General features: G+C 44.4%; 1 protein-coding gene across 1 annotated transcript in view; it reads left to right on the top strand.

The window, feature by feature from the left end:
* The first annotated feature begins 11,458 nt into the window (after positions 1–11,458).
* The window catches only part of psd3l (pleckstrin and Sec7 domain containing 3, like), a 90,912-nt gene continuing 89,967 nt past the window's right edge, over positions 11,459–12,403 (top strand). The window contains exon 1 of the mRNA XM_083670059.1: positions 11,459–11,724. Coding sequence (XP_083526185.1) covers positions 11,533–11,724 — 192 coding nt within the window. The 5' untranslated portion in view covers positions 11,459–11,532. The remainder of the gene's footprint in view (positions 11,725–12,403) is intronic.

Below are 12,403 nucleotides of genomic sequence, written 5' to 3'. Positions count from 1 at the left end.
ACAGTTCTTAAATGGGGTAATTTAGGGCAATTTAGCCCAAGTACACTGTTCCCTCTCCTCTTTAACTGCGACAGTGCTCTTTCATGTAATCAATGACCCAAACAATTAATCATATCCAGTATCTATCGAATAACTAATCAATATCACCTGAACCTCATCAATGTGTGGAATCAGGCGATACATACTAGCTGTTACCTTCATCAAATGATTCCTGTAAAATCTGACTGTGGAAATAAATACTATGAATTCACGACGGTTGTCTTAGAACATTGCCTGTTTTGTTCTTGTTTTGGAAGCACCTGACAAACATTGCCCTTCCAAAACCACTCTCTTCCTTACTCCTCCTTGGGGGAGATGTTGGGGGGGGGGGGGGGGGGTCTAGAGAGGTGGGAGTGTGTTCTGTGCCAAACCCCAGTCTTACCTCTGCATGTAGCAGAGTCAGGGGAACAATGCTCCTTTCAGACCTCCCTCCTCTGTTTTTTTTGACTAGAATTCCTCCACAAACGCACGGCGCTGCAATTAGTCCGACCCCTGGCAGCCCGGGGTCAACATCTGGGTCTCCCCCACCCCCCCCACACCTCCCTCCCTGCCTACCTCCCTGCCCCCCCCCCCCCCACACACACACACACACACACACACCTCCCCCCGCCTGTCTAAGCTGGCTGAAGTGATTGTTTTAATGCAACTCCTGTGTATCACATTCCATAAATCTTCAAACACTCCTCATTATCCAGTAACCTGCACCCCCACCCCCACCCCCACCCCCCCCCACGCCCCCTGCTCCACCCCACTGATGATGATGTGGTATTGAACCACATTATGACCAGTTTAACTTGTGAAAACATATCCATGTCTGAACTGTTCTGTGGGCTGTGCTACACATCAACAAGGGTAAAGGATGCCATGCAAACAAATACATATCTATCGAAACTTTACTCAGTGAACTGGTTCAGGCTATGTGAGAAGTGGATTTATCCACGGAGAGGAGAGGAGAGGAGGGGGGAGAGGAGAGGAGAGGAGAGGAGGGGAGGGAAGAGGTAAGAGGAGGGGAGGGGAGAGGAGAGGAGGGGAGGAGAGGAGAGGAGGGGAGGAGAGGAGAGGAGAGGGGAGGAGAGGAGAGGAGAGGAGAGGTGTAGGAAAGAGGTAAGGGGGGGGCTGACAATTCTATCTCTCTCTGACCCATTTCTTTATTTTAAGAAGACGTGATGTGGACTCCAATTAGCACTGACCTTGAATCTGAAGGAAATTAATTTCAGAAGTCATGTCCTCCTTTCTGAAACCTCACATGAAAAAGCTGTCCTCCTTACAATAGCATATTTTCAGACTTCCTGAAGAACAATCTTACACTTTAACATCATGTAATAGGTCAATCTAAGGATTCTTGTATAGTAAATAAAATTAGACATTTTACCAAATGATACATTGAATCCTTTGTGGTCAGTTCTAAAGGAGAATGAGAAGGATTCAGTGTCAGAAACTGAGGACCTTGTTTTGTGCTACAATCTGAAGCTCATATTCATTAAATGACTGCAAATGTTTACACTCAATACAAAACACTGAAATATATCATCATTGAAATATACGTTGATTCTTTGATGTTTACCACCCTGAATAAAACACAATGTCATCTGAGACTCTCATAATCATGGGCAATGTCACTTACCTAAATCACTTACCCATGAATCAAAGTGTCTGCTAGCCAATCAGCATGCAGTTATTGTGCCAGCTTTGAAGAGAGAAACACATCTCAAGGTAATTGCTTCCATTTGCAGGTTCTATTAGCCGTATCCTTGATGCCAAATATTTGAAATAACTGTTAAATTATGGTTTCTCAGTTTCATTCCCCGAACACAGTGTCCATTCAGCTGGATTGGATGTAGACGTACAAATGTAAAAGAAAATGTAGAGGTTTTTATGGAAAAAATATGCATTTGAATCAATAATAATGAAAGATGCTTATTGAGAAGCCCCTCTACACCTTCCCTGCTCAGTGGTTGAAATATTCTCCATCATTCTCTAGAAAAGAAATGGCAGTTGATTAATCGTAACCCCAGAAATTGACAATATTCTTAACTTGACTGACTGCACATGATGCTGTATATTGCTGTTGACAAGATGCAAGATCATTTTATTGCCAATGTCAAACAACCGTAGTTGGTGGAATTTGTTACTAATATATGCCATTTAGCTGACACTTTTATCCAAAGTGACTTACATTGCAGTGAGTGTATACATTTTTCAGTATATATGGTCCCAGCGGGAATCAAACCCACAACCTTTGCGTTGTTTACACCATGCTCTACCAACTGAGCCACAGAGGACCACTAAACTGGCCTAGAACAGAATGAGTAACGATAGTCTAGTATCTGGGCCTGAACCAGGGGTCTGATCAGGAGAGGAGTCCAGTGTGACTGATGATACTCTTGATTAGCAGGAAGCAGGGAAAGCCAATGCTTCACCAGCCCTCAGCTCAGCTGCCAGTATGAATGAATAGTTTCTTGGGAAACAAACTGACTGTGGAAGGGAAGGCATTTAAATGGACCAGGATGTTAAGCTCTAGTCAACAAGTGCTGACTGGTTTCTACAGTACAAAGGCTTTCTAGGCCACACACACTCACAAACACACCCACACACGCACACACACACACACACACACACACACACACACACACACACACACACACACACACACACACACACACACACACACACACACACATGCACACACTTCATCTACATCAAGAAATGGCCAAATAATGGATCACAAATGCCTGCGTTCCATAACATGTCATCACATGCTACATCTTCATGCCCTGCAGATGAACATGGTTATGATGATGCTGCATATGTCATCTGTCCATAAACAATCTGCATATACAAGTGTGCTGCTCTGCTCTGGTGCCATGAAGGAGTGTAAGATTATTTCCTCTCAGGACAATCAGAGCATTGTGCTTCAGTGACACCAGAGCAGACTTTTTAGATTAGGGGGCAGCATAAGAGTAAATTGAAAACAGCTCTAACTCTGTCACACATGATGCTATCCTATATGAAGGCCAGGCCTGTGTATATAGCCTATACACACACACACACACACACACACACACACACACACACACACCGAGCACTTTATCAGGAACACCTGTACACCTTCTCATGGTGGAGGTGGTGTAATGGTGTGGGGAATGTTTTCTTGGCACACTTTGGGCCTGTTAATACCAATCAATCATCGCTTGAATGCCACAGCCTATTTGAGTATTGTTGCTGACCATGTGCATCCCTTCATGGCCACAATTGACCCATCTTCTAATGGCTACTTCCAGCATGATAATGCACCATGACACAAAGCAAAAGCTGTCTTAAACTGGTTTTATGAACATGACAATGAGTTCAATGTTCTTCACTGTTCTTCCCAGTCACCGGATCTGAATCCAATAGAACACCTTTGGAATGTGGTAGAATGGGAGATTCACAGCTTGAAAATGCACCTGAAAAATGTGCAGGAATTGTGTGATGCAATCATGTCATCATGGACCAGAATCTCAAAGGAATATATATATATATTACATTAATGTACAGTATACTGTATTTATGATGATATTTGCACAATATATTTGATATACATGTATATGATGATTTCCAATATTGTGATATTTTGTGATTTTGTCATGATAGTCACGATTTGATATACAGTATTTAGTGTGTGTTCTTTTAAGGTTTGGTCACGTCTGACTGGACAGATCGTCACTGTATGTGCCGCTCCAGGGAGCTGTGAGTGTGATGTGTCTGTGTTTCCCTGGGCAGTCAGACAGAAACACGTCCTATCCCTATCATCACAATCATCCGGTTCACTGGCGCAGTCGCACTTGAGTCAACACACTGTCATTTAACAATGGCAAGGCAGGATGAGGAAAAGTTTGTGACTGACTCTAATGCAACGAAACATTAAAAGCATATTCAAAATGATACAGTAGGCTACATGATCAAATAAGTGACCTGTTCAAAAAGCACAATAAATTCAATTAATATTCAAATCATGCTTGATAACAGTGTTAAGAAGCTGATATATTGAGGAAGAAATAATGGTATTCATTTATTTATACAAATGATTTTCAACAGAATATGTGAAGTAGGTCCCATATCCTCCCCTGTATGGTCAGGGAGCCCAGAGGAACAAATGTAGGGTGTAGGTCCACTGATGTAGACCTGCGATGCTAAGGTCTGTAGTTGGGGTCCCCCGGCGCAAGGAAGCCAGAAACCTCGGGTTTGGGAACGTGGAGCGGGTGAGAGGGAACGAGGCAGCAGAAACAGCGGACGACTCCCTTTGCGCTTTTAGCAGTAAGTCCCGCAACTTTACGCACACCAGGCGTTATTTATTTTCTCGTGCACTTGGAATTTAAACGCCGGCGGCGCGCGAACACTTTGCAAGCGTTTTGGACAACAATGGTTCGAGATTGAGTGCACACTTTGGAGACGACAGTAGGATTGTCTGAAACTATAACTAACTGCGTAATGCAAACTATCATCATCATCTACAAGCAAACACCAGGATGGGCTGGGACAGTTGACTATCATGGTAAGTTTGTCAGTGAAGTTATTAAATGGATAAACATTGATCAGGTGGACCGCTATGCATCTGTTGAGGTATGGATGTATGGATGACATAGATACTTACATCATGCCATGTTGCCCGCCATGCCACCCGTAGGTGTTGAGTGATGATGTGTTTAATTGGGAGATAATTGGGACTCCTACAGAGGGCGGTCAACTACAGTATATGAATGACGTAGAAAATACATTTCATGTCATTTTGGTGTCGCTTTTTTCCTTGTGTGAGGAGTCATGTAGCTACGCATCATGATGTACGTATGAGGGATGTCAGACTACAACATGACAGACCTCAACCTCAACCTCCAATCGTGCATTAACTCAAAGGAGAGGGAAATAGTGAACACAACGGAGTTTGAGGTGTCTCGGTGCCCCCAAAATGTATGGATTTTGTTTTAGCCAAACTGTCATCTAATTTTATATAGTTTATATAGTAATTAAATGCCTAAAATGAATCGAAATATGCACACTTCCAAGTGTCTTGGCTTTTAGTCTTTTAATCTGTGCAAATGAGTGTGGGCTAGTAGTTGGTTTTCACCAATCTAATCTTTATCAAGTGTACAGTAAACATGTTGTCCCCCACAAATGATGTAGCGCCCCTCTATAAAGGGAGAGTGATGGAATGAAGCCTGAGAATGAAGCAAGACGTTTATTCATAAACGTTTTACAATCACTTTTTGCGATCACTTTCTGTGACCAAAGAGAACAATAATTTGGATGCCATCAGGCTACTATCGTACTAACTCTATTGATATAAGACGCCCTTACTTCAAACACACACATTTCACCAATAGGGTAAGAAACATATTTGCACAGCCAAATTATTTGGTTACAAATGCTTCTGGCTATACACCTAGGTTACACAACTCTGGTTTCTGTATTGATATAGGGTGTCGGTATTTATTCTTCACTTCACTCACAAAATATTAATTAGCCTATAGGCCTTTTGCATTAGGCTACACTCCTACAGATGCATTCCTAGCCAGAATGAAAATTCACCGGAATCTGTAGTGCTTATTAGATCAATTTATCAGTCTTGCTTCTTATGCTTAGCTTTGTGTTGATTTTTTTTTGTAAAGCTATATGCCTACTGCTTTAGACTACACTCCTCCTAGCTCTCACTTTGCACACTATTATGACGTGTTTAATGATGAGTCAGCGTCACCTTGAAACTCCTAAACAATCTCTACCAGACGCCAGATACATCTTTCAACGTAATTTCGTACAAATTGGGCCAATCTGTGTCATTTTGTTAATGTCCCATCTGTATGGCAAGACCCATCATTAACCCAAGTTTCAATTGTCCCAGTGGTGTCGAAGATAAAGCTTGTGACGTACGAATGGACGGAGACTGAATCATAGTCCCCTCTCTGATTTCATAGGTGGGGGACAATTAGAAAGGCAGGGAATCATCATTCAGGAGGAGTGTGAACACAGCAGTCTATTACACACTACACAGAGGCTGGTGTGGTATGCACAATGGATTGGACATCCACATTAGAATACCATTTAGAATGCAGGGGCCAATTTGCCATGCATTGTAAATGGTATTCTAGATTGGTCATGCATTCTAAACGGTATTCTAGAGTGGAAATTGGAACTTTGAGTGTCCATCAGGCAGTAGACTGCTCCAACTGACTTCCTCCTCCAGAAACACTTCCTATAAAGAGCCAGTTGTTTCCCGGACAGATTCCTCACTGTTCAGGACCAGGACCAGGGGGAGGAGGAGGCCACGCGCTGTAGGCTGGATTATGACAACACACACCCACTCTGTCCTTTTATCAGGCCAGTAAATGTTTGGCTGGCCTGGTCACACATGCATGGAACCAGCATGTCCTCTGTCTTATCATGACGAAGCCCCCAGCAACCTAGCCATGCAGGCTGGAACTCAAAGGGACTATTGTTTAACCCTGCATGTACTCAAAAATGGAATTATGCTTTGACTTGTGTTGCCTTTGGAGCCACAATGGAACTCAAAAAGTGTCCACTGGAGCTTGTAGCATAGCTCTGAATATCATGTAAAACTGCATTTAATGTGATACTTCAGATGCGTTTACTTTTGCCCATTGACTTTTTACGCTTTGACCTTTGGCTATTGCCTTTGCAGCCATAGTGAAACTCCAAGTGGTGCCTTGTGAACTTGTGAACAAAGCTCTGAGTCTCAAAAGTACAGATGGGGAATGTAAAACGCCATTTAATTTGATGTTTCAGACTTTGAAGAACAGCTTACTGTAGCTTTGAGTTTGACCTCTCTGTGAGTTTGTCCCTGTGATTGTATCACATTAAATAGCTACTTCTTCTGGTACTTGACATTATGGATAAACACTGTCTGTGTTTTCTAAGAAAATCTCTCAACTTCCTCAACCGTGAAAAAGAAGGAGAAGTCTTTGATGGGATAGAGGGGTGGTCTGTTTATACTTCTGCCCCAGCTGTGTTCTTGCTGCTGGGTCTGGGTCTGAGCTGTCCAGCCCACATTGGCTCTGCCAAGACAATGCTTTCATTGCAAGTGAAACCATCGGCACTGCTGTTTTTGTGGGCGCTTCGATGCTGAATGAACGAAAGAAGGGAGGGAGAGGTGAAAGGGAAACGGCCCCCCAAAAAGCTCCCCCTCCCTCAACCCCCCCTCGAGGAGCCTTCTGATGACATAATTTCCTCTGTGTTTGGTTTCAATAAAGACCTTAGTTTGTATTGACTTGCCAGAGCTTCAGCACAAGCCCCTCCCTGCATTTAAGTGTTTAGCCAATCAGAATGTAAGCAGGCACATTTAACTTGACTCAGACAAACATTCACCGCCTGTGATCTTGAGGCTGTGGTCTGGTTGTGTGTGTGTGTGTGTGTGTGTGTGTGTGTGTGTGTGTGTGTGTGTGTGTGTGGCACTGGGTGGGCATGGGGGATGTAATGGGAGGGGGGGGTTGCTGTAACCTACTTTGTTTCCACCAGTAGAAATAACACAAACAAGACAAAATCCTAACATTAAAAACATCATTACATTCTTAAGTCAGAGTAACTCCATCTTGGAAAATACTTGGGTCGGGGTATTTGACAATGTGGTCAGCTTTGGAACCAGTTCAGTTGAATTCCCAGTGCTATGCCTGCTCGGTCAGTTTATGGCTAATCGTTGGGTAAACAGAGGACTTGTATACTATAATTGTACAGTGTGACTACTGTAACAGCAGAACACATCATACTGGCCGTCCATCTGAACACAACCACACTCCCATGAAAGTGGAAATCTGTCTGGATACTTCGACTACATTTGGCCATTAAAAATGTTAAAAGTAGTGAATTAGCATCAAGTCTATCATCATCATTCTTACTAAACGCCACATAGCCTAGAGACAATAGTTAACCAAGTCAGCTTCACGGTCTGCTGAACAACAGGCCCTAGATCTAGTGTTTTCTTTAAGAGACGTCTCTGTGTGTGTGTGTGTGTGTGTGTGTGTGTGTGTGTGTGTGTGTGTGTGTGTGTATGAGAATGTGGGTCACATTGCTTGACCGCTGAATTAGATGGATCCCACTTCAGACTGGCATTAAGCACGTTCCCTAAGCCTCGGCTCCAGAGTAATAACCCTACTGGAGATTAAATTGGCAGATTGACACACACACACACACACACACACACACACACACACACACACACACACACACACACACACACACACACACACAGAGACGTCTCTTAAAGAAAACACTAGATCTAGGGCCTGTTGTTCAGCAGACCGTGAAGCTGACTTGATGACATGTTATGGAACGCAGGCATTTGTGATCCATTATTTGGCCATTTCTTGATGTAGATGAAGTGTGTGCATGTGTGTGTGTGTGTGTGTGTGTGTGTGTGTGTGCCAAGTGTGTATGATGGGGGAGGGGAGTTAAACTGTAGCTATGGCCAGTCAGGCTGAAAATAATAACATTAGCAGTCAATGCTTTTGTTTATTCAAGGTCAATGCTTATGGTAAATGTCTGCCTCGCCTTTTGGTTTAAATAGTAAATAATTCAACAGGTTTAATCAACTGACATTCAGTATTCCGCCTATGCACTGAATATGCATCCTTACCAGTATTTCCTCCTACTCGTCTTGGTGAGTTCAGACAAAGTCACATGATTCAACTGTATTGTTTCCTTGTGTCGGTGCTCAGGTTGCATAATGGCCTGAGGGAACTAGAGAGTTGCCTTAAGTCTATATTTCCATAACCAGACTAAACCTCAACTTCTTTTGTTTTTCAGTATGATACAAAGAGAGGGGATTCCCACACACTGCTTTCTTTCTTTCTTTCTTTCTTTCTTTCAAAGTGTCACCTCCTTATTGGAAATGTCAACATTTCAGTCTTGCTACCCTATCAGAGCTTGTATCACTTTCTATATTCCAACATGATTCCAAAGCACCTGCAAGAGACTATTATCAAATATACACATGCATCCTTCTTCAATGATCCAGTTTATTTGTAGCAGGGGAGGCTGGTGGAGGTAGAAATCGGAGGACGGCCTCATTGAGGTTGATACCATTCCTCATTCCGATCCACGCATTCCAAAGAGACCGTCCTCCGATTTCTGCCTCCACCAGATACCTGTAACCAAATGAAAGCATTTCCTGCTGATGCTAATGTAAGCATTGACACAGAGAGGTCACTCTAACTCCACACCCTGCTGTGGTTTCACTTCTCTCCTCTGTGATGGCAGAGACCATGTGAGAACTGGGGAAACAGAAATATCACACACAGGCAATATTCTCTGCACATGGGGAAACAGAAACATATGAAGAATAGCATAGAGGGCTGGATTTAATGTAACAGAAGCGTGACTTCCGATAAGTGCATATGTCGAAAGCAAGTGAAACTTACAGCTGTAAGACCTTCTATGAAAGCAGATGCTAGTTGCGACCACAGTAGGGTGTAGCCACTTGCAGTCAAGGTTAACCCCGGCGCGCTCCCGAGGCTGTTCTCTGACAGGGGCCACCAGAGTCCATGTTGACGTGGTATGGATGTTGATGTGCCGGCGTAACTCTGGGAATTAGAGGCTTGTGTTTGTGTCATACTACTGAAATGTATGCTGTGTTGTGTTGCGATGGGGTGGGGTGGGGTGGATGAGGAGGGGCTGTGTGTGTGTGTGTGTGTGTGTGTGTGTACGAATGTGTATGTGTGTGTACATGTGTGTGCGTGTGTGTGTGTGTGTGTGTGTACGTGTGTGTATGAGTGTGTATGTGTGTGTACGTGTGTGTGTGGAGAGAGAGAGAGAGAGAGAAAGAGAGAGGGAGGGGGTCATGGACATGATCTGATCTGAGCAGATGTACCATAGTGACTCCATGGTGAGCAGCATTTGGCTCTTATATAAGGTTGCTGAGCGTTTGCTTGGCTTTGAGGTTTTTTAGGGGAAGCAATTTCACATTTGCACATTTGCTTTAAAGTAGGATGAGGATGATGGCTCTTAAATAGACTGCCCTTTGGGACATCAGTCACTTACAGTATGTATCTATTATGTATACACCATGAATATCTACGTGTACACCAAGAATATACTGTATTGTATATAAATGTATTCTATGTATAAACACAACTCATATACATGCTTATCCATCCATCCATCTAAACACACTGTATAAACAGCTAAAATAACAGAAAAGGACAATCCACTGTAGATCTTAGATATTGTCATTGTTCTGTACACAATTCCTTGAAGTAGCATTGAGATGAATCAGTCATTCTCACCAATAACTTCTCTTTATCTCTCCATCTCTCCTTAGCCCAGTAGTGACAGGAGTGGGGCTGGCCTTGGGACCCCGTCTCCCCCTCTGAGCCCTCCTGGGGGGCACGTTCCCCACCCCCATCCCTCAGCGCCCCGCCACCCCCCTCCTGCAGTGCTCCCAGAGACAACCCTCCCATAGAGGAAATGGGCGATCATCATCACATCAAGACTTCCTTCCTTTTTATCCAACTGCAGTCGCCCTCCAAGGACCATGGGCAGCCGCGCTGTGCAGCCAGTGCCAGCTCTGACAGCGGTGAGGAAGGAGTCTCCACCATCCCCGACCCTGACGCCTCAGGAGAAGGAGTCAGAGTCACGACCAGCTCTTACGCTCCAGAGAAAGAAGTCAATAGCATCTCTGCTGTAGCTACCACTACACACTACACAACTACAGCACCCTCTGGTAACACAGAGGCAGGAACCACAGTTGCTACCACCTCTGACACCACAGAAGAAGAAGTCGTTATTCTCACATCAGCGGGAGCTACAGCTATAACTACAGCTGTAACTACAGCACCCATCATTCCCAATAACATAGAGGACTACAGCTTTACAGCCCTGAGGGTAGAGGTCACCTCAAACCACGAAGGAGAGGAAACAGAGAGTGGAGAAGTGTTGATTTCATCAGCTGGGGTCGGAGATGTGTCTTCTTTCTCCGTAGACCCCCAGAACCAGGTGAGCTCGTGTCTGAGTGCTGACGGATCACTCGCAGGATTGCAGAACGTTAGTGGGAATACTTCAGATCCCCCTGTTTGGGTCCTACGAGAAGACATTCCTCTGATGATGAATAAGGAGAACCAACAACCTTTAGAGGGAACCACTAACCCAGCGTCTCCCTCTCCGACCCGCTCGGCCACTCCACGGGTCAGCTTCCTGCACCCTCCTGCAGGGTCAGACGCCCAGACCAAGACCCCTGAGATGAAAAAGGAAGAGCCCAGAAGCCCCAGCAAGCCTGTCCACCAGGCCCCTGTCCACCCAGCCCCCCCTGCCCAGCCCAGAACAGCCCACAGCCTCCACCGGCCCAACTCTAACAGCTGGGTCAGCAGTGCCAAGCAGAAGGAGGCTGGGAAGCCCAGTGGTTCACAGGTGATGTCATCATCAGTGGCCCCCCAGAGCCCAAAGCCCAAGACCTTTCTGTATGCGGTCAAGGAGAGATCCTCCAAGATCCCTGGAGATGCATACAGACAATCAATGACCAGGAGTCCCTCTACGCCTGTACCTGTCTCACAGCCTGGGGTCGTGACCTCAGGGTCTTCTCAGGGGTCTGTTGTTGTAAGCTCTGATGTGTCTCACCCCTCCATCTCCACGGCCGGCCCAGCAGCAGCAGCTGTGGTCAGTGCTGATGTCTCCTCGGCCATGACCAAGCCTTCTACAGCTCAGAAGGTGAGTCGCTGTGTTGGTACTACTGTATGTGTATGTGGAGTTGATGGACTAGTTGAATGTACACTGTAGTTTCTAACTTGATGAACAGTTTCCTTGTGGCTTTGTGACATTTTTGAATATGCTGTACCATAATTGCAGTATATATTCTGTAGGCATTTTTGTGTCCCCTTACAACAAACAGTAGCGAGATTTTGCCCACGCAGTAATTATACTTCAAGAACATTGCTCTGTTATTTCCCATGAAAACAATTAGCATTTTTGTTTTGGAGAACGGTGATTATACCAAAACAAACTAGGAACCTTCTGCTGGTTTTAGATGTTTAAAAGCTCTTGCTAGAGTAGCATAAATACATGAAAACACACAAGATGAACAGCACCATTTAGCTAGTTCCCCACCCAGATGGAATGAATGATAGCTGCTAGGTATCCGGGGCTTGTCTCTCTCATTCCTCACTCTAAATGGTCCAGAAAAAATTTCATCTATGGCATCTGCCTCTTCTAGAGATAACCCAACACTATCTGAAGTTCTAAGGACAAGTTGATCTCTTCTCCTTCTCTCTCTCTCTACCTCGCTCTCTGACTTTCACAAACAATCCATAGAGAAAACCTCTGTTTCTTTTATCCTCTTGAAGATATGTTTTTTTTTTTTTTTTTTTTTTACAAAACTTTCAGCTATGTC

Source organism: Argentina silus (genome assembly GCF_951799395.1).
Source record: "Argentina silus genome assembly, chromosome: 5".
NCBI lineage: Eukaryota > Metazoa > Chordata > Actinopteri > Argentiniformes > Argentinidae > Argentina > Argentina silus.
This window is presented reverse-complemented; position numbering and strand designations above follow the sequence as displayed.